General features: G+C 39.1%; 1 protein-coding gene across 2 annotated transcripts in view; it reads left to right on the plus strand.

Moving 5' to 3' along the window:
- The window catches only part of Ube2q2 (ubiquitin conjugating enzyme E2 Q2), a 52,081-nt gene that overhangs the window by 22,295 nt on the left and 1,820 nt on the right, over positions 1–27,966 (plus strand). For both annotated transcript variants that reach the window (XM_076925290.1, XM_076925291.1), the window contains exons 4-12: positions 1,668–1,724; positions 5,942–6,082; positions 7,571–7,655; positions 9,476–9,536; positions 10,168–10,258; positions 14,886–14,944; positions 17,937–17,985; positions 18,376–18,471; positions 26,035–26,101. In XM_076925290.1, the coding sequence (XP_076781405.1) occupies positions 1,668–1,724; positions 5,942–6,082; positions 7,571–7,655; positions 9,476–9,536; positions 10,168–10,258; positions 14,886–14,944; positions 17,937–17,985; positions 18,376–18,471; positions 26,035–26,101 (706 nt within the window). The remainder of the gene's footprint in view (positions 1–1,667; positions 1,725–5,941; positions 6,083–7,570; positions 7,656–9,475; positions 9,537–10,167; positions 10,259–14,885; positions 14,945–17,936; positions 17,986–18,375; positions 18,472–26,034; positions 26,102–27,966) is intronic.

Genomic DNA, 27,966 nt, shown 5'->3' on the forward strand with positions numbered 1-27,966 from the left:
AAAGAACAACCTGCTTATTGAAACGAAGTCCTTAGGATTTCATGAGTCTAATTGGCTTTGTGTTTTTGTCAAATAACTTATCCTTTGGAGAAGGGTAAACTTTTAAAAATTAAAATATATTGTTACCCTTCTCCATCAAATACCTCTGAAGTACTGGTCTTGCTGTCTTTCAGATTCATGGCCTCTATTTCTTCAGTTGTTTAATACAGACTCCCTCCCTCCCTCCCTCCCTCCCCGCCTCCGTCTTCAGTCCATATAACATGTGTATATGTTTTTCAGGGCTGACCATGTGAACTTGGTTAACCTGCTGGTGTGCTCTCCCTTGGGGAGGACTATTTCTCCTGACTCTTGCCCAGCTCCCTTCTGTGTTAGCATTCTTACTGGTGTCATTCTTGTTCACATCTTATTTAGATAACCGTGGTGAGACTTCATGGGTGCAGTGCAGTGGCTGTGATATTTCTAGGAGACCAAAGTCTCCCAGCGGACTTCCTTTTCCTTGCTCTGGCTCTAAAGTCTCACTGCCCGTCTGCTGTGACCCTGAGCCTTGGATGGAGGAGTCAGTCGTATTGTATCAGTTGGGGCTGGACACTACCGGCCCACTTATTCTTTGTGTTATGATTGGTTGTGATTTTCTGTAATGGTCTCTAACTCTTGAATTAAAATGCATTTGAAGAGAGATTCTCTGGGGTAGGTTCTGAAATTAGCATTTTGACAATGCTTTTCACCCTTTCACCCCACTCAGACTTGTATTTGGGACCTTGGGACTGGTTGGTAGCTGTTTACTTTCTGTTTTTGAAAAGATATAAAAAAATAACCTGCTGTAGAAATGCAGAAAAGGGTGAACCACAATAATTTTGGGAACTGCTTCCTTCTCTTATTTTGTCTCCAGGAAAGGAGTAAGTGTTTAAAGAGATTCAGATTTTAAAACAAGCCTAAGCTTATGTTATATGTGTCTGCACAGGTTTTCCAGCTCACTGATGGTGAGGAGTTAATGATTGCATTTTGTTTTGTTATTAAGACTTGTGATCTCAGAGCATCTAAGAACAGATGCCTTGAGACTACTGAGATCCTGGTGGTCTGATTTGATCTCTGAGTCCTAGTTTCTTGATATTTTAGATATTCTGGTCCCAAACTAAACCTGTCTTTATGAATACAGATACATTTCCATATTGAGAGATGGCAAACTTTGCTCTGGCAAGAGACTATATATGAAGACCCTTCCTAAAATCTCACATGACTGCTGTGTGGATGAAGTAAACCCTGCCTTAGGAGAGACGTTCCCTAAGATAGACTGGCTCCTCAGTCACTCTCACGTATCTATTTCTTTATAACATCTCTCCATTTAAAATGCAAGGCAGGTGAATTTATAGAAAAATTAAGGGGTTTTTTGGGAGGGTCATTAAATGGGTAGATAAGGAAAGAATAGTTTGGAGCGTTTATGAGCAGAAGATAGAAGTAAAAGTAAAAATTTAAAATTAGGTTATCTTTAGCTTTTACGTTTCCTTTATATTTGATTGCTTTTGTTTATCCTTAAGGTATCTGCTACATTGGATTGACTTGAAATTCTTTAATAAGCTCTGCTTATGGGACTGTAGGAACAGTGGCTAATAGTGGCCAGCTGTCTGGTGTGCTCTGTATAGTGTTGGCACATTCTTTCTCTGTTTCAGAATGGGACAACTGAAGAAGTAACTTCAGAAGAAGAGGAAGAGGAGGAGATGGCTGAAGTAGGTATTTATGTAAGAATGGTACTTTATGAATAGCTAATGGAGTTTTCTCCACTTAATTTTATTTATTTGTGTGCGTGTGTGTGCGTGCATGTGTGTAGGTGTTTGTGGCATGTGGAAGTCAGAAGGCAACATTTAAGAGTCCATTCTCTGTTTCTGCCATATGGGTTCAAGGATTGGACTCAAGTCCTTAGACTTGGGGGAACTTCCTTTTATTGGCTGAGTGGTCTGTCTCACTGGTTCACATCTTATCAATATCTCAATATTTGAACATTTTTGTAATTCTTTAATCTTGTTTTTGAAGTAATATTAGTGTTCAATAACAGCACCTGCTCTTTCAAATGAAATATACTCTGTAAACTCTGGTTTTGCTTCTAATTAACAGTATGCCTTTGAACAAACTTTTATCTGAGGGCAGTAAAAATTGTTTACATTTAATAATAGTATTTAGCTTATAATTTGGTTATTTTTTTGAAAAACTACTAAATTTAGAGTTTTGTGTTCACAGCCGGGTAGAAGGCTCAGTCAGTCTAGTGCTTGCTGTGAAAGTGTGAGGGCTGAGTGCAGACCCCAGCACTTACGTCTAAAAGAAGGAAAGAGTCGAGGTGCCGCAGCTTGATCTGTACCCCCAGCTCTGGGGAGGCAGGGACAGAAGGCTTCCTGTGACTCTTCTTATTTAGCCAGGTTCAGTAAGAGTCCCTGTCTGAAAAATTAAGGTAGTGAGTGAGGAAGACTCGTTTGGCCTCTTTTAGTTTTTCAAGACAGGGTTTCTCTGTGTAGCTCTGGTTGTCCTGGAACTCCCTCTGTAGACCAGGCTAGCCTCGAACTCAGAAATCCGCTGCCTCTGCCTCCCAAGTGCTGGGATTAAAGGCGTGCGCCACCACCGCTCAGCTTCGTTTGGCCTCCATGTACACATGAACCTAACATAAGCAGACAGACAGAGAATTATATTTGAATGAAAGGAAAGTTTGTGGACATCACAGGGACTGCTTGCTAGAAGCAGTGACATTATCTCTTATTGAAAGAATATTTAAGGGCTTTCTGTTAGTCTGCATTGTGCTGCTGGAATTAGAATACCCAGGACTGGGTAATTTATGTTTGTACGGTTTTGAGAGCTAGGAAGTTTAGAATTAGGGTATCCTGTGAGGATTTTCATTCTGTGACCTCAAACAGTAGAAAGCAAAAGGGCAGAAGAACTTAGACATAAAACCTTTTAAGCTTCCTTTATAAAGGACTTGATTTCATTATCAAGGAAGGGGGGGAGGGTCATGCCTTATCATCTGTTAAAGGCCCTATTTCTTTTCATTTGTGGTGTTTTACTTGAGCTAGGATTTCCTTTGTGTAGCTCTGGCTGTCCTGAAAGGTTGCTCTGTAGACCAGGCTGGCCTCAAACTCAAAAATCCACCTGCCTCCTGAGTACTGGAGATTACAGGCATAAGCCACCAGTGCCTTTTAATATTTTTAATTTTTATATTTTAATGTTTTAAATTGAAATAGAATAATAATCACTTTTCTTTCCCTAACTCTTCCCAGCTACCTTCCCTTGAACCCTTCCACTCCTAAGTTGATAGCCTCTTTTTCTTCATTGTTAGGTATGTTAAATATGAATGAGTGCGTGTGCGCGTGCGTGTATGTAACATGCTGAGCCTGGTATTGTTTGTGTATTTGGTTTCAGTGGTATCTGACCATTCTGCATTCTGCAACCAATAAGGGGCTCATCCCTTATTATTGGAGAGACTATTTTTTCCTAATTTTTTTGAAGTCCATGAACACACTCACTAGTTCTAGAAAAGCTGCCTAGCTTTCCAGTCCCAGGCATGGTTTCCCTCCTGCTGAGTCGGTCCTTAGTCCAATTTAACTGCTGTTGACCGCCACCAACATGTGAGTGCCACTTACTGCACCTGTATGTGTATCTTGCCATGATGGACATTGTGGTTCATAAGTGTTGCACCTGGGGAGGGCTGCACCCTTCCTTAGCAGGGACTGTGGAGGTTAGACAGGACAGAAGCCTTCAGGACAGAGCCACAGACAAGACTGAGGCTTTCAAGACAGAAAGGCTCAGGTCATCAGAGTCCTCTGTTGTAAGTGTGGTGACATTAGCAATAGGGAAGGTCCCTGTCTTAATATGTCATAATGCCATACCTGATTTTTGGAGGGGACATTTAAATAAGTTTTGTAGCAACTTTCTAAGGCATTAAGATAATTAATTGTCAGTCACCAATAGATCTTTAGGCTTTTGAACCTTTGAATTTAAATTCAGGTTTAAAAAAAGATCCAAAGCTTCATTGACCAGATAAAATGCATATGAACTTCATAATCTTTAGCTTCAAGAAAATTGGTTTTTGTTTTGAATCTTATAATTTATTCAGACTTTTACCTTTATTTGAAAAAAAATCTGTTTAAAATGTACTTTGAGAATGGGTCAAAGCAAAAGAAGGAGTCATTTGTTTTGTGTCCAGGAGTAGAATAATTCTTACAATTATTTAATTAGAGTGACTTTTGGTGGATAGGCTGTTTGCTTTACTGTTTTCATGGAATTTAATTTAGGTGGAACAAATTGTATGAGAACATTAAGCTCTCCCCCGGACTGGTATGCAGTGAAATAGACTGCACTCAGAGTTTCTTTTCCTTCTCATAAGATTGACATGGGACAGTGATACTTGGGGAAATCTAGAAACGTAGGGATAACACGGAAGGCATTTCAACTTTACTAGAACTAATGTGATTGGTAGACCTGAATGTGGTGTGTTTCAGGCACTGGCTGCTGTCGTTTAAGGGAAGGAGAGGTGGCTCTGAGAATACAGGACTGGATGGGAGACACATGCTTGCTGGATAAGGCTGTTGATCAGGAAACCATAAGCAAAAAAGTCGTATGCTGTGGATATTGTTTTAGGAAGATGAGTTATATTTAGGATTTGCTGACTAAAATGCAGCTAAAGTGTGTGGATGGAAATGACCTGAGGTTGGAGGAGGAGATACAGATTAAGGAGACATTATTGAAATTCTAAAGAAAACAAATACAGGACAAGAGAGAAGTCTTCATAACATGAAGCCCTGTGTAGAATCTGATTAAGAACAAAATGTCATGGGTGGAAGGAGACCCATTGAGTTCATTTTGGATTGAAGGTAGTCACTGACCTTCAATTCAGATTGCATGAAAAGTGGAGGTAACAGATCTTGGTAAATGAAGCTTAATGCAGTACTGAGATACTTGGAAAAGTTAGGACCAGAAACTTGGGCATAGATTTGTGTGTATGATACTGGAAAGAAAATGGGCTGTGAAAGATGTTGGTCTGCAGGTATTTTTCAAATTCTTTTTCTAAAAACTTTGCCCTAAAGTTGTTTAAAAAAAAAACAAAAAACAAAAAACTCAAGTCTAAACTTTCTGTTTTAGTTCTTATTCTGAAAGCATGGAGATTCTGTATTTCCATGTTTTTCATTTCAGGGTTTTTATTGATAGAAAGAAATAATTATGTTGGCTGTGTCTGTAGCTTGGTTGGTAATGTGCTTGCCAAAGCATGCACAGGGTCCTGGCCTTGATCCCCAATCACCATATAAAAGTGAACATAGTAGTACTTGCCACCTATCCTAGCACCACAGGTAGGAGTAACAAAAGATCAGGGTCAGCCTTAGCTACATAGGGAGCTTGAGCCAGCCCAAGGCTATATAAAACCTTGTCTCAAAAAAAAAAAAAAAAAAAAAAAAAAAGAAGGAAAAATTTAGTATTCTAATGACCCCATAATGGATAATGGATGATCCATTGAATTAACTGGCTTTTGGTTTGTTTTTGTATGTGTAGATTTTGTTTTTGTAATTATCAGAATGAGATGGGTATAATTATGCCTAAATTAGTGTTTATATTTCTTAGAATAAAACTCTAAAGTCAGATTTCTAGAATAATGTATGAGTAATTAAAGGATCACTAAATAGTTTGAAAAAGTTCCTCATAATTGGAGATTTTTAAAGATGGCATATTTGATAATAGTCACACATTTATGCAACTATGGCATCTGCTGTAATCAATCCAGCCTCTCCACAGACCATGAGGTATTAAAGGGGAAAACCTCCTGAATGGAATCTGGGGCTTTCCCTCTCCTCCTAGAATGGATGCATCCTTTCTTTCTTGTACTTTTAAATTTTTATTCAAATTTTTTTTTCTGACATAAGAAACTAGTGAAGAAGAGAGACATTAATAAGCCTTTTTATCCTCTTTGTAGGATATAGAAGACTTGGATCACTATGAGATGAAGGAAGAAGAGCCTGTTAGTGGGAAAAAGTCAGAGGACGAAGGGATTGAGAAAGAAAATTTGGCAATATTGGAGAAAATCAGGAAGACTCAAAGGCAAGACCATTTAAATGTAAGTGTGAGTAAGTATCTAGAACATGAATTTCGTGATTACATAATTACAGATTGGGTAACGCATTTAATTCATTAAGATACCAATCTCACCTGCCCTTCAATCCTTGACTTAGTGATAGATTCGGTCTTTTCCTTTGTTGATCTATGCTGCTTTTCCTGATTGTTGACAGCCACTTTCTACCCTGTTCATCTATCTGTTCTTCACATCTTGAAAACAAACTGCTATCTCTGTATAATCCTGTGGTGGTTAGTTATAATTGTCAACTTGACATAACCTTAGAATTAACATGAGAAGACTATCTCAGTGAGGGATCATCTACATTGGATTGGCCTATGGCCAGGGCTGTCAAGAACTGTCTTATTCACTTAGCTGATGCAGGAAGACTCAGCCCACTGTGGGTGACACCAATCCCTAGGTAGGTAGTCTTGAATTCTGTAGAGAAGACAGAAGCTGAACTGCAAGCAAGCAAGTGGGTGAGAATGTACTTGTTCTGTCTCTGCTCTTGACTGTGGATGTGGTATGACTATCTATTTGAAGTTATTTCGTTAACTTCTCCATAGTGATGGTCTGTATATTGCCATTGTAGGAAATAGACATTCTTCATATTTTATAGATATAAAATCTAGGGCATAAAACCACTTCAAGGGCCGTGAGATGGTACAGTGGTTAAAGTGGTTGCCTCTCAAGAAGCAAGTATTAGGATTGGTATTTGAGTCTCTAGAAGCCATATAAACACTGAGTAACAACTCAGTAGGAGGAGACAGGATCCTCTGAGCAAGCTGGCTAATTAAACTAAACTGTTGTTCAGTTAAGAGCCCTTACATCAGTGAATAAGGTGGAAAGCAACCAAGGATAATAAATAATCCACTGCACACATCAGTCCTGGGCCTGTACACGCATGGGTACACATGGACACTTGACTGTACGTGAGTGAGTATACAGCTATGCAAATACACAGGTATATCACACATTAAGTACATTTAAAAAATCTAACTAGTTCAAGCAAGGCCTCATGGCGAGGAAATAGATCTTTGAAACCTTTAAACTCAGAATAAGTATAACTTTCAAGCTTTTTGATATTTAAGAAAAAGTATTGTATTTGTGTGCATGTGTGTGTGGAGGAGAGGGGTGCTTGTCACAGCACACATGTGGAGGTCAGAGGACACCTTGAGCTGACATTACTGCTAAAATGTTACAGTGAGGGATTTGGAGCATTTTTAGAAGTTGTAGTTTGGAGTAGAGTCATATTGAACTCTAAACTGTCACATAGTCCATGGGGTTCTGGGCGTTCTGGAAGGTCTTCCCTCGTGATCGGAACAAACAAGACTTGTCTTCAGTTTCCTGTTTTTCTTAACATTTCATAATCCTTTATTCAGTCGCACTTCTTGACTTCTTAATACTGAGTGGTAGTCATTTTTACAATGTTACTGTAAAGTTTTACATCAGGTTTTGATACCTTAAGCCTTTAATTATTAACTGTTTCAGGGTGCAGTGTCTGGGTCAGTACAAGCATCAGATAGACTCATGAAGGAACTCAGGGATGTCTACAGATCACAGAGCTACAAGACAGGTGAGGCCCTGGCTCTGCTGGCCGTTTGCTTCTTTACATGGAGTGTTTCTCTTTTGCTTTGCTTTCCTTTGGGGAGTGATGGGGGACCATTTAGCGCAAACTGTTTTTGAACTCATTATTTTTCTGTTTGGTCATGATGGGGTTAGATATGTGTGCCATGACACCAAATTTGTGTCAAATTTGTGTAATATAGATAGAGTTGGACTTTTTGGTTTTTCGAGACAGGGTTTCTCTGTGTAGTGCTGGCTGTCCTGGAACTCACTCTATAGACCAGGCTGGCCTCAAACTCAGAAATCCACCTGTCTCTGCCTCCCAAGTGCTGAGATTAAAGGCGTGTGCCATCACTGCCCGGCAGAGTTGGACATTTTTATTGATGTTATTTTAGAGATGTGAAACTCAGATTTAATGAATTCTAAATGAGAAAAGAGATAAAATGAGTTTATCCTTTTGTTTGTATTTTTGCTTTTTGAAACAGGGTTTTTCTGTGTATCTCTGGCTGTTTTGGAATTTATTCTGGCCTCAAACTCAGGCTGGCCTTGAACTCAGAGGTCCACCTGCCTTTGCCTTCCAAGTACTGAAATTAAAGATGTATGTCCCCCTTGCCCAGTGAGTTTATTTTTTGTATTTAAAAAAAAAAATTTCAGAGGCTAAAGAGATGGTTCAGTGGTTAAGAGCATTGACTGCTCTTCCAGAGGTCCTGAGTTCAATTCCTAGCAACCGCATGGTGGCTCACAACCATCTGTAATGGGATCTGATGCCCTCTTCTGGTGTGTCTGAAGACATTGACAGTGTACTCACTGCATAAAATAAATAAATCTAAAAAGAAATATTTTTTTTTTTTGCCTTTTTTTTCCTGATGGAGATATAACGTATGATTTTTATTTTCTGGTGAGTTCAAAAAAAGCATGAGTAGTACTACTTTTAAAAATAAGTAAGATTAATGTATTTTATTGTACAAGGAAAACTTGCTCGATTTGTTTTCATACTTATTTTGAAACAACTTACGATAGAGGTGGTATTCTTTTTAAAATTGATGGATTTCATTCATTTCATAATTCCATGAAAAAATATTCTTTTTCAGGGCTATAGCTGTAGCTCTTTGGTAGAATACTTGCCCAGTTGACATGGGGCCCTGGGATTCAATCTTCAAAAGCAGGAATTTTTTTAAACTGATAGTAAGATTTGTGTATCGCAGAGCCTGAGGGAAAAATGTATTGCTGCTGTGTTAATAAAATAATAACTAATTTAGGAATAATTTGTTCGGTTATTTTGGATTTATTATAGTATAGAGTTGTTTAGAAGATTGCTATTAAGACCTAAGAGAGTACTGAAGAGCACTTCATGCTTTTGGAGAGGACCCAAGTCCAGTTCCCAGACCACGTGTCAGGTGACTCACAGTTGCCTCTAACTCCCACTCTAGGGTATCTGACACCTATGGCCTCCACAGGCACGTACACAGGTGGCATATATACATTGACACAGACACATAATACAAATACTAAAAAAAAAAAACCAAATTGCTCTAAAAAGGTCAACAGAAAAAAGATGTCTCATAAAAGTGAAGATTAAAGTAATATATATAGAAAGACTTGATTTTCTTAGAAGTGTCTATATACGTAGAACTATTACTTGCATAATGTATGTTTTTCAGTGAAAGTGAGTACTAAGCAGTTTTTTAAAATTGATTTAAGTATCTTTTAGTTGATAGCTTTAGTTATTTTGATAGTGAAAATTTGCTGTTATTGACTAGTATATTTAGAGTTAACTTACACTAGAGTAATGGAAATGAAGAGTAACCAGTGTGCCCTATGTCCCCACAGGGATTTACTCAGTGGAGCTAATAAATGACAGCTTATATGACTGGCATGTCAAACTACATAAGTAAGTACCTTTTGTCAGTTTCATAGTATTGTGCATCTGCCTGGACAGCACTGCTGTGGAAGTGGTTGTTAAATTACTAAAGTAAGCCTGTTCTCAGGCTCATTGGGAGAGTCAGACAATGGGGAATAATAGGCAGGAAATGTTTGACAAGTTTATGAGATTGTGACAGTTTACAAACAAAATGTGTTCAAATAGCATGAGCCTGTCATTCTGTTTATGTTTGAAATAAGGAGATTTAGGCAGTACATAGAAAAGAGTTATAGGAAAAAATGCTTTTATAGTGATTTACTTTTGGTGGTTTTATTGGTGGTAAATTTCTTTCCTTAAACTTCTTAGTTAAAAATACAATTTTAGGAAAGAATATTGCCAAAATGTTTTTTAGTTGTTTGAGAAGTTCTGTGTATCTAACTGCTATTCTTTGGAATAACTGTTAATTTCAGATTCCCTTGGTTCCCAAGGAGCTAGAGCCCATAGTGGGTAATTTTTTTCTGGTACTGTGGAGCACTTTAGAGCTTCTGTTTAGAATTTACCTTGGAGGCTCTGTTGTCCCTTTTGGACTGGTTCAGTTAGAGCTTAGTAAGAAAGGTTTCTCTAATCTTGTTTGAACTGGCTTTTGTTTTGTTATTCTTAGGGTTGACTCTGATAGTCCTTTGCACAGTGATCTTCAGATCTTAAAAGAAAAAGAAGGCATAGAATATATTTTGCTTAACTTCTCTTTTAAGGTAAGAACATTACAATGGGATTCCATGGTTTTCTAATGGGAGTATGTAAGTGGCTCAGCTGTCTTGGAGAGCCATTTGGTAAAGTAGAAGATATTCATACCATATAGTTCAGGATTTTTTTTTTTTTTTTTTTCTTTTGGAGACAGGGTCTCACTGTGTAGCCTCAAACTTGCTCTCTAGGCTAGAGAGCCTCAGACTCAAAGAGGTCTGCCTGCTTCCCTCTAACTCCCAAGCATTGGAATTAAATGTAGCTACTGACTTTGGCTAGTTAAGGAGTTGTCAAGGCATAAACTCCACAAGAGATGAACACTTAGACACCAGGAAACACACAAGAATGTGTAGAGCAACATTGTTTGTCATAATCGCAACCAAAATAATCCAGCTACAGTAAATTGTAGAATGTGGCATCCATAAGATTGACAAGATAGGTCAGTCTTCTATATAGTATATATAAGAAGAAATTAGACTTGGACCCCTAGCCATTTTGTGTAGTTCCATTTATATAGAATTCAAAAATTGTAAACTTAGTATTGTATAGGGCATGCATTGTCAGTGCAGGCAAGGGAAAACTGGTTCTGTAAATGAAATATTCTTAGGCATTAGAATGGGCTTTTAGCCACAAAACATATTTCTCTTGTGCTAAAATCCCATGGGGCTGGGAACCCTGGTAAAACTAGAAAAAACATTTCTAGGAAGACTTTTTAGGTACGCAATAGTGAGAAAAGCAAGCTCAAAAATGCTGAAGTCGTCGGGGTTCATACCTGGGTAGCAGAACCAGAGAGCAAAGGTGTGATCATCACAGAGAGTTGCCGAGTAGACAGAGACTATGTGGGCTTCCTGTTTACAGTAATTCCTAAAGGTTTCCCTGTATATTTATGTTCCTTTTGGAAATACTTAGTAATTTTGAAGATGTTAAAAAGAATAGTAATGGGCTCTAGATAAAACGTTAGTGACATTAGTGTATAATATGGTAAAATCTAGTGATTGAAAATCTCTGCTAGATGGAGGTGTTTTTGAGGATTTATGTTGAAGTGATTTAGGGCTGTTGTGAGTTGAAGAGAATTAGTGCAGCAGTTGTCTCAGTTGTCTCGCAGTTACAGTGTTTGTCCACAGTACTTGATCCAAGTGACTTTGAATTCCCTCATGCTGATTAAGGGTTTGGCTTTGCAGTTCTCTCTGGGGAAAAGGGGTTGTCAGACTTTCAAGAACATACTGAAAAGCCTACAGTCTCTGAGACATGCTCTTCGTGCTGTAAACCAGCCACAGGAGGCTTTTTATTTGAGGGCCTAGTTGGTCTGTTCAGCTTCTTGTTTTACCTAACAGTTAGCTCCCTTTCATTTGCACTGGTGGATAGACAGTAGACAGTTGATCTCTGGCAGACTAGTTGGAAGCTTTTACTTAATCTAGAGATGATGCAGAGCATATGTATGATATTGGTGCTAGAGGTGACACAGGTGGATTTAGGATGTTTTGGAGGAAGAAAACATAGACATTAAAGAGTATTTTCTTTACACTTAGAATTTGTAAAAAGGAATCCCAGAGCACAGTTTATGTAGAAGCTTCTAGGCTCTGAAATAGAATTACTTTCTGAAATTTCTGAAACTGAAGGTAGTTCTGTCAGTCAAAAAGAGGTTTTATAGTTACTCATTTGTATTATGTATCATGTATTTAAAGAAGGATCTACTCTAATAATAGTTTTGTTTTTCTAAGCTTTGTATCTATGTTTTTATTATACTGTTGAATTATAGGTAGATTTAAAAGTAGATAACTCACTGAGTTGGCCTCTTATATGGACAGGTGTCTTCATTTTCTAACTTGCAGGAGAAATGTAGGGTGATCCATGTGAGCCACTCGATACCTGTCCTCTGAGGGTTGCAGAGTGTGCACGTCATTCTCCACTTGTTTTCTGGAAGTGATTGCATGAGACATGTTTGTTCCTATCTTGCCTCAAAATGAGCTTTTTAAAAAGCATTACTTCATGTTGTTTGAGCATAAAACTTGGATGTAATTTTGTTAGACTCCCTTGGCCTGCCTTCATCAGGAGCAGGAAGCCATTTCCCTATCCAGCTGCTGTAGGAAGTTAGAGACGGCTTTGCTGTCCTGGACATCAGGGAACTAACTTCTAACTTCTGTCTGTGTACTATCAGATGACTCTCACCATTTTAGGGCTGGAGTGGGGCAGGGTCTCTGACCTGGAGTTCTCCAGTGTGTCTACACTGGCTGGCCAGTGAGCTCAAGAGATCCCCTGTACATGTGTCCTCAGTGCTGGAAACACAGGCTTGTGCCAGCATCCCTGACTATCGTCTTTGGTTCTGAGGCTGGAGCTCAGGTCCTTGTGCATGCACAGCCATCTTCTTAGCACCACGGCTGACTGTTTGAAGCAGCTTATTCATTGTTTTGAAAGTTGCTATTGCTAGTTAGCGTATTATAGGTGATTTTCTACTTCTCTTTCTTGTTTTGTATCTTCCTCCCCCTGCCTCATTCTCTATTGGATTTTCTTAGGACTCCTGTTTCCTACCTTTTAACTTAGTATAGTTATATGTTCTCTTACTCATCCCGTATATATCCTTGAATTGTCAAAGTCCGGCATTCGTTTTTTTCTGTTGTTGTTTTGTTTTTTGTTTGTTTGTTTGTTTGTTTGTTTTTTGCCTTTCTAATCTCCTAGCCTTTGAGCAGTGGTTCTCAGACTTCCTAATACTGCGACCCTTTAATACAGTTTTTCATGTTGTGGTGACCCCTAACCATAAATTTTTTTGTTATTACTTCATAGCTGATTTAGCTAAGTTATGAAACATAATGTGTCTGATATGTAGGGTATCTATTACGTGAGATAGGTTGAGAGGCACTGCCTTAGAGTGTTTGAGTTCATGTTCTCAGTACATGCATTTACATTCTTTCCTTGGATTCTGAGTGTTAGTTGTTTTAAGAAGTCCAGCCGCAGTTCAGAACAGACCACTCCAGACCACACGGTTCCAAGGGGGAAGAGGTTTATTCAGGAGATAGGGCAAAGGTGGGGAGAAGAAGGTGGAAAGATAAGAGAGAAGAGAAGTAGAGGCTGGCCATGACCACATGGAGAGAGAGGAAGGTGGGGAGGGGACAGAGAGGCAAGAGGGTAAGAGAGTAAGAGAGTGAGGAGGGGGCAAGCAGCCCCTTTTATAGTGGATCAGGCCTACCTGGCGGTTGCCAGGTAACTGTGGGGAGGAGCATACCTGGCTGTTGCCAGGTAACTGTGGAGGTGGAGTTTAGACAGAATACTAACACTGAGACCAACCAGATTTGGAATTTTCATGGTCTTTATTCTCAGGTTATATCTAGCATTATCTTTTTTTTTTTTTTTTTTTTTTTCTGCCTAAAAATGTTAAGTGTTTCTTTTTAGTATGGCTTTACATGGGAAAGTGCATCTGTTTTATTTCTTAGTCTTTGAGACAAGGTCTTATGAGTCACAGACTGGTCTCACACTTGTTAACCTCACTTGTTAACCTGCTTTTGATTGCTGGGGTTACAGGTATATGCTCCTTTGTCTGGCTTTAATTGCATTTTTGGGGAATATAGATTTTTAGGTTGACAAGTTGTCAACTCCTTTCAGCCCCTTGAAGATAACCTTTCTTATCATTGAAGATTCTAGTCTTTCCTGAAAGTGCTTACAGAGGCCAAGCATTGAAAAGTCTTTGAAAACGTCTCATCCATTTTTTTTCTTATCCAATTCTCTCTCCTAAGACTCAAACATGTGATAAACATTGTGTCATTAATTTCTGCATTTTCTACCTCTTGTACCTTTTTGGGTCTTTTCCTAACTTCATTCTGGATGTTTGTTATCTGTTTTCCTGTTTACTGAATCGCTTTTTGGCAGTTAGTCACCCATTGGGTTGTTAGTTCCTGCTGCTGTGGCTCCAGATTCCAGAATCTTTATGGGTTCTGTTGTAATGGTACACACCACAGTTCTGCTGTGGTTTGGTTTCATCTTCTCTTCCTTCCAGATGTTCAGCAGTTACTGTAATATGTGCCTGTTGACTCTATCTCATTGTGTTGTCCTTATGTCTAAGTCTTAGCAGTGATGAACATTATGTGTGAAAGATTGCAGAGGAGGGTTGCAGTGTTGTGTTCTTCCCCAGGACGGAGTAACATTTGCCCTGTCAGGGCCACAGATAGTGGGGTACCTAGACAATCAGTGGTAGAGATTGCTGAGAGCCAGATTTGACTCCCTGTGAGGGAAGTTGGCTTTTAATCCCTCAGGGACCATCCTGACAAACAGAAGGCCCCCAGGCCTCTCTTTGGTGTGCTGAAGCTCCAGCTTTTGCTTTCCTGGCTGCAAGTCTGCATCCGTTGTTTGCTGATCTCTTCCATTCTTCTTCTGTACTGGGGGAGAAAGGCCTCTCCCAGGGCTGACCACACCATGCTGCTTAATGAATGGCTGGGTTGGTGCAGCTCTGCTCTGTTCTGTCCTGACCCGAGTCTCTTATTTGATGGCTTTGTTGATGTTACTTGTTCTCATCTGTCCTGTGCTACTAATTTCACTTTCATGACCAGGTCATAAGAGGATACGTTTCTTTATTGATTATTTGAAAACCTTCTAAATAATGCATGTTAAAAATGTTCTTAAAATTGATTAAACTTACACTTTTTTTAGGATAATTTTCCATTTGATCCTCCGTTTGTTCGAGTGGTGTTACCTGTTCTCTCAGGAGGGTAAGTTTACATACTTACTTTTTTGAGATAGTATGTGTCAGAGTCCTTTGCAGAACTAGCTGGAGCCTGGGAAGTCAGAATTGCAGGACTTGACAGGATTCTGTGTCAGGTAGGGTGAAGGGACTTGAGAACTTACATGTCTAAGAAGTTCTCAAATGAAACTAATAGCACATTCAGAACCATAGGTACAAATTAGTTACTTACAAGCAGACATCTTAATGGTGTTTATTTATCGGTATTGACCCTTTAGAAATGGGTTTTATCTGAGTATACCTGCCTGTAATCTCATTCTGTCAGAAACTGATGCAGGATTGTGAGTTCCAAGCCAGCCTTAGCAATGAGGTAGGTCTGAGCCTGCCAGAGAGATCCATCCAAATCTATATCTGGATATTAGTTAATATTGTCAATATATATCGAGATCCTGTCTTTAAAAATGTTTTTCAAATATAAAATATGCTTGAGGATTTCAGGAAAGTTAAAGTTACTGTGGTTCTCACAGGCCTGTGATGCTGAGTGCAGTCACAATGATAATTGGGTAACCTGCTGTGGGGCTGATGTCTGCATAAACAGTTATTACTTAATACAGTTGACCAGTGACTGTCATACAGCCATACTGAATTTTGTAGTTAGGAAGATATGGGAGGCATGAAAAAGATCAAGTTAATTATGAAATGTTATGCAATCCCCCATATGGGCGTCATTAAACTATTTGTGGGGAGCAGGAGAGATGGCTCGGTTGCTCAGAGTAGTTGTTTCTCTTGCAAAGGGCCCAAAGTCAGTTTCTAGCATCCATGTGAAGTGACTTACAGCTACCTGTTACTTTAGCTCCAAGGGATTTAATACCCCTCCTGGCCTCTGCAGTCGGATATATATACACACACATGAATGAAAATAAATCCTTTGAGATTTTTCAAGTCCTCAGCTAATTATACTTTGTGAGATGATTTCTATTGTAGTAATAAAATCTTAAAACATTGCTCATAAGCTGATAATTTCTGTATCTGAGACAGTAGTAGTGACTCTTAAAGATAGAGTTCAGATCTTCTCAGAAATAGTCTCTTGTGATATATAGATGTGCAAAACAGATAAAATTTTTTTTTTGTTTTTGAGATCACATCCTGGTAAAATTTGTCAGTATAGTCAGAATATGTGTGACCTGATATTGGATGTATAATACTGCACAACTGGTCGTGTGTCTGTAAAGCCATTTAAATGTCTACAATACAGTCAAGGGGTATTGACATAAGACATCTTTTGAAAGATGTCTTAGGTGATGCCCATGCCTGCTCCTTCGCTACATCTCCCAGAAAGTTCTGTGGTATATTAGGCATTTTGAACATCAGGCTCAATTATTCCAAATGGACTTGTTAAAGACTTGGTGTGATTTTTTTTCACAAAGTCACTAAATAACAGCTCCTAAATCTGTTTTCCACAAAATCACTGAATAACTTCTTTTTTTTTTTTTTTTTGGCCTGTTGGCATCTCTGGTTTGCTATTTGTGAAATGTTGCTCTTTAGAGACCCAGAGTTCTGAGTGATGCATAGCAAGGCTGGCATAATCCCTTAGATGTCTCGCGGCTGCTTCTGACAAACTGTTACAGTGCTGATCACAAAATACCGTTAAGATGAGTGGAGAGCACCCTAAGAGGGTACAGACATTCCCCGCATGCTTCTGGATTAGGCAGTGAAGGTAGTTTTTCTACCAGAAAGTCCATGACTATTTTTGGAAGGAGAATATTAGGTAACCGAGCCAAATATTTACATATACAAAATAAACATAGGGTGGAAATATCTCTTGCTCAGAACACCAGCCCCTTCCTAGCCAAGTATAGCAACATTAAATATTTTTACAGTTTAGTGTTGCTATAACATGGTAAATTCTTTAACAAGTCTTTTTTTTTTTCCCCCCTCTTTCCTCTGGTAGCATATTTAACTGTGAATAGTGGATTCATCTGTCATTAACTGGTATACAGGAAAAAGGAAATAATAATTTTTAAAAGTGTTCTAGGAATGGAAGAGGTGGCTCAGTTGGTAAAATGTTTGCTGAGAAATTAGGACCTGAGTTGACATCACTAGACATCCACACACAGTCTGTGCATGATGGCTTACTCCAGTAACCCTAGCACTGGGGAGGCGGGGAAAGGAGAATCCTTGAAGCTGGCTGGCTAGCCATGCTAGCCAAATTAGTGAGAAGTTCATTGAGAAACCCTGTCTTAAATTGTATGGTGGATAGCTGGAGTTTTATCTAGCCTCCATAGTGTATAACACACAGACACACACAGAGACACACACACACACACACACACACACACACAGAAAAGCACCTAGAGTGATGGGTCTGACATAAAGACTGTAACTGAAATCCCACTGTCACAGGATCAAGTGACAGAAGACCTGATAGGAAGAGGAGTGAGGTAGGAAAGCCAAGTGAAGGAAAATCAAAAAGTGGCTTCTTTCATAGTGCAGCTACTTAAAGAAGAAAAAATATTGGTTGATCTAAAACAACAATCTCAGAATCTCATAATCTTAAATTTTGTATGAATCTCTAGAAATGGAGGCATGTTGGGGGTTGGGGGGAGGTGTGGGCTCTACTGAGCCCTCTCTACAAAACCCTGAAGATTCAGACTGTACAGCTGTCTGTAACTCTGTCAGCAGAGTTGTCAGCCTTGCAATAGGGCACAGGGAAAGCTCCATAGCCTGAAGAACGTGAGTGTCGCCAAGAAAACAGATTCTTTTGCTCCTGTTCTCTGGGATGTTTGGAGCTAAGTTCTTAGTTTTTGACATCAGAAAAGTTTATTAGTATTCTGTTCAACTTGTTTGACAAGTTGATTATATTAGAGAACTAACTGCAAACATTAGAAATTGGTTGCAGTCTTATGTCTCTAACAAGTTTTTATTTTTATAAGTTATTTTCTGATTTTGTGTGAGTACTATCTTACCAATGATTCAGAAGCTAAGGAGGATTTTGTTTGCTTGTTTTCCCTTTTTTAAAGGTATGTGTTGGGTGGAGGAGCACTGTGTATGGAACTTCTCACAAAACAGGTAACTTTGTGTATAACTCTCAGCCATAGTGGACTGTTTCCATATATAAGCTGGATTCTAAGAGGAAAGTTCTTAAATGTAGTAGCACCTACTTTTATAAACAAGTTCAAGGTAAAGTGGTAAATTTTCATTGTACTTGGAGCTTGTTCCATGCTGGAACAGCCCAGTCATTCAGAGTGATGATTATCTGAAATTATAATCCACTCAGTGACATTTAAAACACAGGACTATTTATGAGATTCTGGAAGAGGCCCAGTGTTTTTCTTGTCACTACAGATTTGTTAGCACTGATTTGCTATTGTTGGGTTCCTCCTGTGCTGTTTTGTTAGGTTTTTCTGATGGGAATTGTGAAGACCACTGAATTTTAGATGCATCTTGTTCTTCCCACAGGGCTGGAGCAGTGCCTATTCAATAGAATCTGTCATCATGCAGATCAATGCCACCTTAGTGAAAGGCAAAGCCCGGGTGCAGTTTGGAGCAAATAAGGTACTTGACTAAGAACTCCACAGACACGCTGGGATGCTCAGGCTAGTGTGAACCCACAGACATGCTGGGGTTCTCAGGCTAGTGTGAACTCCACAGACATGCTGGGGTGCTCAGGCTAGTGTGAACTCCACAGACACGCTGGGGTGCTCAGGCTAGTGTGAACTCCACAGACACGCTGGGGTGCTCAGGCTAGTGTGAACTCCACAGACACGCTGGGGTGCTCAGGCTAGTGTGAACTCCACAGACATGCTGGGGTGCTCAGGCTAGTGTGAACTCCACAGACACGCTGGGGTGCTCAGGCTAGTGTGCCTAACATCTGAGGCATCTTCCTATCTTGATTCTATTTTTAAAATTTATTTTTATGTCTATGAGTGTTTTGCCTACGTGTATGTGTCTGCACCATGTGTGTGCCTGGTGCCCTCTGAGGTGAGAAGAGGGCATTGGATGAACTATAGTTATGGACAGTTGTGAGTTACCATATGGGTGACTAGAATTGAACTCCAGTCCTCTTCAAGAAAAAGTCCTCTTAACTGTGGAGCCATCTCTCCAGCCCCCCACCTCCCATTGTAGTTCTTTTTGAGACCGTTTATTTCTTTTTTTATTTGGTTTTCTTGTTTAGAAAAGTGTAGGTAGAAAACACAGATGTGTAAGAGAAGATAGTCATTACAGTTCCCTTAACTGCACTGTCTTTCATAGTCACAGACATGTTTAGAGTTTGAGCTTATTATTGCTAAATATAATACACTAAGTAAAAAGCCTGGGTGGACTTTGAGGTTTCTCCAAACTGGAACCAAATTAGCATCATTAATTCAGCCAGTGTATCCATGCTGGTCTCTATTCTAATCTACATCATTAACCTTTTCAATCCTTTTATGACCTAAGAGAAATTGTTCTGTTGTCTCATTGTATAGATAAGGAAACTGAGACACACAGAGTCTGATAACTCCTACAGTCATGGGGTCAAGACAAGGGTTTCAGTCTGCAGGCATAGTCTGCACTTACTCACTGAGTTGTTTGCTGAATTCACTAGGACGTTCCTTCTAGGTGGGATTATAGTTATTTGTAGGTATTTATGACATTTGTTTTGGAGAACCTTTTGTGATGGAAATCAACCTTGGTCTTGGTCTGATGCTTTTTGTATAGTAAATGTTTCCCCTAAAGTTCTTTGTAAATTTGCATTGTTTATTCAAATAGTAAGATTTATATTTACACTGTACTTCAAATCATGAGATTGTTTTAGAATATTAATCCAAAGAAAAAGAAAAATTTTAAAGATCACTTAAGAAATCATTATTTAGGGTGATAGTGTTGCTTTTAGCAGCTGAATTTTTAAAATCTGGAACAAAAATTTTATTTGTTTAAAATCTAGAAGTTTTTTGTTTAAAATCTAAAAGCTCACCAGTGTCCAATAATTCATATCAAACTAGCATTTATTTATTTTATTTTATTTTGTTCATTTGCTTGTTTCTGAATACAGGGTTTCTTTGTGTGTAGCCCTGGCTCTTCTGGAACTCACTCTGTAGACCAGGCTGGCATAGAACTCACAGAGATCCACCTGCCTCTGCTTCCTGAGTGCTGGGATTAAAGATATGCACCATCACCTATGGGCCAGACCAACATTTCTTAACAGTATATGTGAATCTATGTTTTTATCTTAATGTGTCAATAAAATGGTTATGTAATATAATCTAAATTTTTTTTTTAAATATTTGCTCATGCAAAGTTTATTTATTTATTTATGTTTTGAGACAGGGTTTCTCTGTGTAGCCCTGGCTGTCCTGGAACTCACTCTGTAGACCAGGCTGGCCTCAAACTCAGAAATCTACCTGCCTCTGCCTCCCAAGTGCTGGGATTAAAGGTGTGCGCCACCACTGCCCGGCCTCATGCAAAGTTTCTAAAGTAAATAATATCACAAAAACTTGAAGAGGTAATTGGTAATTTTCCTCTATGCTTTCTTCCTGATATCTATTTATATAGAGGATTCGATGTAAATTTTTAATAACTTTTTAAAAATCTACACGTTTTTCGTTTTAAAAGAAAGAAAGGCATAGAACAGTGAATTTTTTTTTCTTTCATTTTGGGTAATTGAAATTTACCTGTATACTGTGCAGACTTCCTTCTCCTGAGAGCTGTTTATCAAGTCAGTAGGGCAGGGAAAGTTGTCTATTGTTTTGAAATTCTAGAACCATTTCAATTGCTTTAAACCTGCATGCTCTTTTATGATGTGCGGTTTTCTTGGCAAGTAAGAAAAAGCATTATACTTAAGTCAGGCTGCTGAATACTTTTGTATATTGAAGTACATTGCTTAAATGTGGCGATCTTTTTGCAGTTTTGTTATGTAAACTATAGCACATACTACTAAGATGGGTGTAATGACATAGCTTTATAGAATCTTTTGAGACCATCATCCTGTGTGCTGGCTTTTGTTCATGGTTTACAGAGTGTCTTTATGTGGTTAGTACATTAGAAGGTAAATTCAGAGAGATGTTTAGGGTAAAACCTCACATTTTTTTTAAACTAAAAAATATTGTCAGCTAAGAAAGTGGAAACTTAGTACAATACAATAGAATTCCCAAATTCCGAACTATTCAGGAAATAGTCTAATCATTAACTTAAAAAAAAAAAAAAACCCACAAAAATCTGACAGTGATTCATGCCTATAGTTCTAGCAGTTGGGATGTTGTACAAGCCAGGCTAACCTGGGCTATGTAGTGAGACCCCCACCTCAAAAAAAACTAAAGCCCTAAACAATTGAGAGAAAGCTGGATGCTGAAATGGCTCAGTGGTAAACACATTTGGCACCAAGCTAGCGAGGAGGACCCGAGCTCAATCCCAGTGGGAGAACCAATTTCCAAGGTTACCCTAACCTTCACGTTTATATTATGGTACATGTCGCTCCCTTTGTCCTCCCCACATACACATACATAAAATAAATGTGACAAAAAAGGAAGATACGGGGCTGAGTAGGTGACTCAGCTTTTAAGAACAATTGTGTTCTTACTGAGAACCTGTGGCAGCCAGCTCACAGTTGCCTCTAGCTTCCATTCTAGAGGAGTCTGAGGCCTCTGGCTTCTGGGCATCTGCACTTATGTATACATACTAAACATAAAGACACATACACACATAATTAAAAATAATAAAAGTCAATCTTTAAAGGGCTAGTAAGTTGATTCATGGGATAGAACTACTGCCATGCAGACCAAGTTCAGTTACAGTGGAAGAAGAGAACTGTCTCCTGAAAGTTGTCCGCTGATCTCCATGTGCCTGAACACACACACATTTATATATTCACTCTCTCTCTTCCTCATCTTCCTCCTCCTCTGCCTGCCTGCCTGCCTGCCTGCCTGCCTGCCTGCCTCTGTTTCAACTAAAAGAAATTGCTTACATTTGGAGCTGGTGAGGTAGTTTAGTGGGCAGGCCTGACAACCTGAGTTTGAATCCCAGAACCCATGTTAAAAGTGGAAGTAGAGAGCCAGCTCCACAGAACTGTCTTCTGAGTGCCACATGTGCTGAAGCACAGGTGCTCACACATACAACAGTACATATTTTAAATTGTGTTTAAAAATACGTTTTTGATCTGTGTGGGTGGGTACATGTGTCTGTAGTGGGGACAGCAATGGGGTGGAAGGGAGAGCCATGTAAATACCAGTATAGACTGTCTTTGCAGGAAAAGTCAAATGCTAATAGCCATTGATACTGATTAGGGGTTTTTGAAATATCAGTAGGGTTAAGTTAAAAATGAGATTAGTATTTTGTGCTCTTCAAATTTCTTTTTGTGTCATATATTTATTACTTTAGAATTTTTAAAATATTTACGTTTGTTTGATCTTAGTCAAAAAGCCAAGATGCTCATTTGTTGGTTCAAAGTAAGTGAATGCGCTTGCATTTTAAAAAGCCGAATTAACCAGCACTTGGGAGGCAGAGGCAGGTGGATTTCTGAGTTCAAGGCCAGCCTGGTCTACAGAGTGAGTTCCAAGAAGGACAGCCAGGGCTACACAGAGAAACCTGTCTAAAAAAAAAAAAAAAAAAAAAAAAAGCCGAATTAACTGATACATATGCTGGAAATCTGAGTTCTTCTCAGTAGACATGATTGAGGCCAGGTTGGGTTAATGGGGCTGAGAACTTGGTAGCTTTGTACAGACAAGAGCCTGTGGAGAGATGGAAGTACAGTCTTGCCATCAGCTCCCCCACTCCCCGACAGGGTTTAGCTAGAAGGAATAAGAACAAACCATGGCGTGAGAAGGATGTAGGCCACCAGGCTGTTTCCTGTACAATTACTAGGAAATAAAGTCTGTAGCATTTAACTTGAGACTATACAAGTAATAAATCCTTTCAGAGTATGGGCCTGTTTGTAGAAAGGTATAGTTCTTAGCACTTCGAAAACTAGGGCAGGAAGATTACAAATTTAAAGCCATTTGGGATACATTGTGAGTCTAGACTCAAATGGCTGTGTAAGGAGACCCTATGTTCAAAACTATTAACAAAGCAAGCTAATGTGCTAAGCATGCATGTTACAGAAGGAACATCAGGCAGTGAAATCATGGAACACACAGCCTTCGGGCAGTGCTGACCCTGTTTCTACAATCAGGATAGGAACCTTCTGTTGCTGCCACTTACTGTAGAACCTGTCATAATGGTCACAAGCCCAGGAGTGAGTTTTTCATTGTTTCCAGTGCTAGAGAGTTGACTAAGCCCTGCCCTGTATCCATAAGTGAGTTGTGGTGCCAAATACAGGAGTCTGATTCTCCACAGGGACTGTTGTGATCCCATGGTAGCTGCACTCTCAGCTCTCACCAGAAGCAGACTCATCCTCTAGAGAAAAGTGTTTCTAATTGAAGCTTGTAGGCTTCCCGTAGATTAAAATCAAACAAATGGGGAATTCAGTTAAAGATCACAACTAGGCTACCCAGGCACAGAATTGACAGAAATGTGAATGTTACATACATGTCTCCAAGGACTGGTTCTTGAAATATCAGATCACAAGATACAGGGGTAAGGGCTGGGGTTGTAGCTGATGGAAAAGTGCCTACTTAGCATGTGTTCAATCCCAGCACCTCAAAACACAAACAAAACAAAACAAACTGCAGTTATTTTAAATGCAATAAAATAGTTATATAAAATGTCAAAGGAAGAAAATAACTAGGTAAAATGGTCATGATTATAACCCCAGCACTTAGAGAAGTGGATCAGAAGTTCAAAATAATGTTTGGCTACAGAGTGGGTTTCAGGCCAGAGTGGCCTAAATGAGACCTTATCTCAAAAAGCCAAAGAAAAGAAAACATTTAAAAATGGAACCATGAAACTGATCAATTAAAGCCAGGAATGGAGTTTAAGAGATCTCAAGAATCTTAACATACAGAATAGCTTAAAATTGAAGAGAAAACTTTTCCTGATAAAACCACAGGGAAAACCAGACCAATCTACCAACAAAGGGCTGCATAAGCTGAGCTCTGTGTCCTGAGTGAGATGCCCTGTGTCTTTCCCAGAAATACATAAGAAACTGAAAACATTTACAGCAGATTATTTTATAAAACAAGGCAGACAATATAAAAACAGTGCTACCTTCCAAAACTATATAATTAAGTTAGAAGATAATAATGAAGATTCATTAGATTACATATGAACTTGGAAATTTAAGTGCATTTCTAAGTTACAATAAAAAGAACATGTAAAATTAAAAATAATTTTGAACTGTAATGGCAGTAGTAAAATTCTTGGGGAAAAAATGTTTAAAGTTCTTGAGAGAAGACAACCCATAATGCTGAAAAACAAAAGAGAAGACAGATACTCACTGATCCTGGTTAAATAAAGCTTACAGTAAGAAATATACAATGTTCTGTGGACATTCAGACTTAATGCAGCCCGTTGGCCAAATAGGAATTTGAAAATAAAATTTTGCAGTGTCTGAGATAGGAGCAACAATGCAATCAGAAACTAAAGGGGCTCACAACATTAGGAAAAGAAGGGGCACATAACACATGAAAGAGGAGAAGCTGGCAGCTGTGAGGTACAAGGGGAGAGAAGGTGAGGGAGAGGAGAGTCTACTGATGCACACCTTGTTCAGAAATTCTGAGAGCTAACATACAAAATAAAACCAGTAACAGTAGAGCAAAGTCCAACTCATTGTTAGAGAGGAGTCAAAAGGGAGAAACCAGAAACTAATAAAGGAGAAGTCTGCAGTCCTAATCCAGAGGTCAGTCATCAGCTTTGGAGACTGTCCACAGTGACTGTGTAAATAAATTAGTGTGCATTGATGTTATGCCTGCATTTCTTGTTTGTCTGTGTACTGCATACATGTTTGCTTTACACAGGGACCAGGAGAGGGCATCGGATCCCTGGAACTGCAGTTGTTATCCACTGTGTGGGTGCTAGGAATCAAATCTTGGTGCTCTAGAAGAGCAGCCAGTGTTTTTTAACCACAGAACCATCTCTCCAGCTCATGAAAATATTTTATAATTATCTTTGAGATTATTATTTATTTATTTATTTGGTTTTAGATGCCTTATGGCAGGGCTTCAAAAGACTACTCTGTAGAAAATAGGGTCTGTTTAAAGAAATAAAAGTAGTCCAGGTGGACTGAGTCGTAGACCAGCAGGCTGAAATCCCAAGGAGAATGTGGCTCTACGCAGAGGTGACGGACCCCTGGGACTCTCCTTAGAGGCGCTCACAGACAGATGGCCTTGCAACCCATGTGGAGCACCTGAACAGGGTCTCAGCATGGCGAGGCTTGTCCTTTGATGCAAAAGTGTCCTTCAGGTGGTTTTGCCCACACTTGGCCAGTACATAGCTGGTCTTTGGAAAACAGACTGCACGTGAATGTCCTTCATGTGCAGAAACTAGTAATGTAGCTCACTGTAGGGGAAGCAGGGACAGGAGGGGACTGGTTGTTGGGAGACTGTCTATACATTTTGTCTCTTCTGTGCTTGCATTGGTTACACAGTTGTATGATGTGCTGCTGTAGGTGGGGTGGCCTGTTATGGAGAGCGTGTCTGGTATTATGTGAAGTTAAGATGTAGGCCATTCAAACTTTAAGACAATTCAGTCTGTCTGAACTTGGCTTCTTAGAGAACATTCCTTATTTTAACCAAAAGAGGTGCCTTGGTGGCAATCATGGCCATTCTTTACATTTAAAATATTTACAAATATCAAAAATTTACAAGTATTTACATGCATGGTGCCTGAAGCTTAGTGTTTTCTTATCTGAAATCATCGCATAGATTGTCATTTGGATGAAGTTAGAAAGAAGAGTTGGGGTTTTTCCCATTCAAATGTATTTCTTTTGACTCGATCAGACAACGTGTAGAAACACACTAGGACTGTAAGCCCTCATGCTTGACCAGTGTCAGGAAGACTTTAAAACAACAGCTCTGAAGTTTGTGGGGTTGTAGTGAAGTACAATTTTGGTTTTGTTATTATTATAAAATTATATTAAATACAGAAAGTAATACAAGTTGTCTGAAAAATGAAAATATTCTTTTAAGCACAATAGTGATACATCCAGGAATTTACTCTGCTTTTCATCCGCCTGCAGTTTTGATTTAATAATATATATTTCTTTTTCAGAATCAGTATAATCTAGCACGAGCCCAACAGTCCTATAATTCCATTGTACAGATACATGAGAAAAATGGTATGTTTAATTCAATAAGTACTTACTATTTATGAAGTTATACATAACATGTTGATGTTTGCCTTGTTCGTTTTTGTGTTTTTGTCGTAATTTTTAAAATCAAACACTGTTAATTACAGTGAGGGGAAAATATTTTCTATATTCATAATCTTGGAACAAATCTTAACACTACTTCTTTCAAAAGCTGATGCCCTGAATTCCTTGACCTAAGTGCCTTTGAGTCACTGCCAAGAATGTAGGTTAACAGAGAAATCCCTTTGCTCACTTGGAATATCCGCTGTAAGTAAAGGAACTGTGCTAGCAGCTCGTTACAGGAGGTCTCACTGTAGCAGAGCTAGTGTGACAGGATCACGACCATCTGCTTCTGACGTATCTTCAGATTCCTATTTGGTTCATTTCCTTTGTTTCACCTTTTAAGACAAGATCTCACTTAAGTTTTCCAGGCTGGCTTTGAGATCACTCTGCAGTCCAGGCAAAGCTTAAACTTAGAGTCCTGCTTCAGTCTTCCCAGTCGCTGGGATCATAGGCCTGCATCGCCTGGCCTGGCTTGGAAGACCTGTTTGCAGGTGCCATTTATGTCACTCCCTAGCTCTGTGGCTTTGAGCAGGTCCTCAGATTTATTGAAAAGAGAAATGTGTTGGCCACTGCACACACCATGTGGGTGCTGAGAGTCAAGCTCAGTTTGGCGTGGTGGCAAGTACCTTCACCCACTGTGCCATTTGCCAGTCTCTGTGATCTCCTTCATCCTAAGTCTCCTCATCTGATGTTGGCAAAGTCTCTCTTAGAAAACATGAAGAAGAACAGTGCCTCTGCAGAGCACTGTGTAACCAAGTGCCCTGAATAGAGAATTCATTGTAGTAGTGGGAGGGAAACTAATACTCTTGTGTGCAGAGTGAAAGGGCAGGCACCTTAGGATAAGGACTGTAGAAATGGTCTTAACTCTGCTAGAAATGTGTTAGTTGGGCTGGGAAATTACCATGCGTGAGGCCCTAAGTTTGTTTTCAGGTGTGGCAGTGGATGCTTCTGATCCCAGCTGTGGCCAACCAGTCTGAATCATTGAGCTTCAGGTTGAGAACCTGTCTCAAAAACAAACAAACAAACAAACAAACAAACAAAAAACAACAACATGATTTGAGGAAGACACAGGATGTTGACCTCTGTGTACACACTTACATAGGTGTATTAGTTTTTAAGTCTGGATTTGTGTCTTGAACTCTATTTTATTTTAATGATAAAGCCAACTTTTTCCATGATTCCTTTTTGTAATAGTATTCAAAACCAAATCTTGAAACTTCAAAAAGAAGGTATAAAACATGAGGTCAATCAAGCCCAAGCTTCTGTAGTAGTCATTTCCAGTAAGTGCATCAGATGATACATTCCAGTGCCTGCTTTCTACCAGGCCTGACTGAGCATCCAGTTGCCTTTCCGTGAGAGCTTACACTTGAGTGGAGCCTGAGCCAACAGTCACATTTCCCCCTTTTTCTTTCTTAAAGCAAACCCTACAATTGGTGTTCACAAGATGGTTATAGAAAATGTATTTGAGAGAGACAGAGAAAGAGCATTGATGGAAGAGCAGTGGATTCAGAATCAGAACAATTCTAATTTTTAAAGTTTTATATCTTTGTACTTGTTTTAAATTGACAAAATTGTGTGCTTACCATAAGTAACTTGATGTTTAGTCATGCATTATGATATTACAACTTTGTGATGGCCCACCTCACACAGCTGGAATTTTAATGTGATGAGAGCACTTTCCCTACCAATGTTTTTGTTTGTTTGTTTTTAAATTCTGGTCACTAGGATTTTGTGTGGAGGATATTTTGAGTGAAGTTTGCTTTTGAATACAAAACTGAGATGAAAGTTTA

This window comes from Arvicanthis niloticus, chromosome 26 (assembly GCF_011762505.2).
Source record: "Arvicanthis niloticus isolate mArvNil1 chromosome 26, mArvNil1.pat.X, whole genome shotgun sequence".
In the NCBI taxonomy this organism is placed as follows: domain Eukaryota; kingdom Metazoa; phylum Chordata; class Mammalia; order Rodentia; family Muridae; genus Arvicanthis; species Arvicanthis niloticus.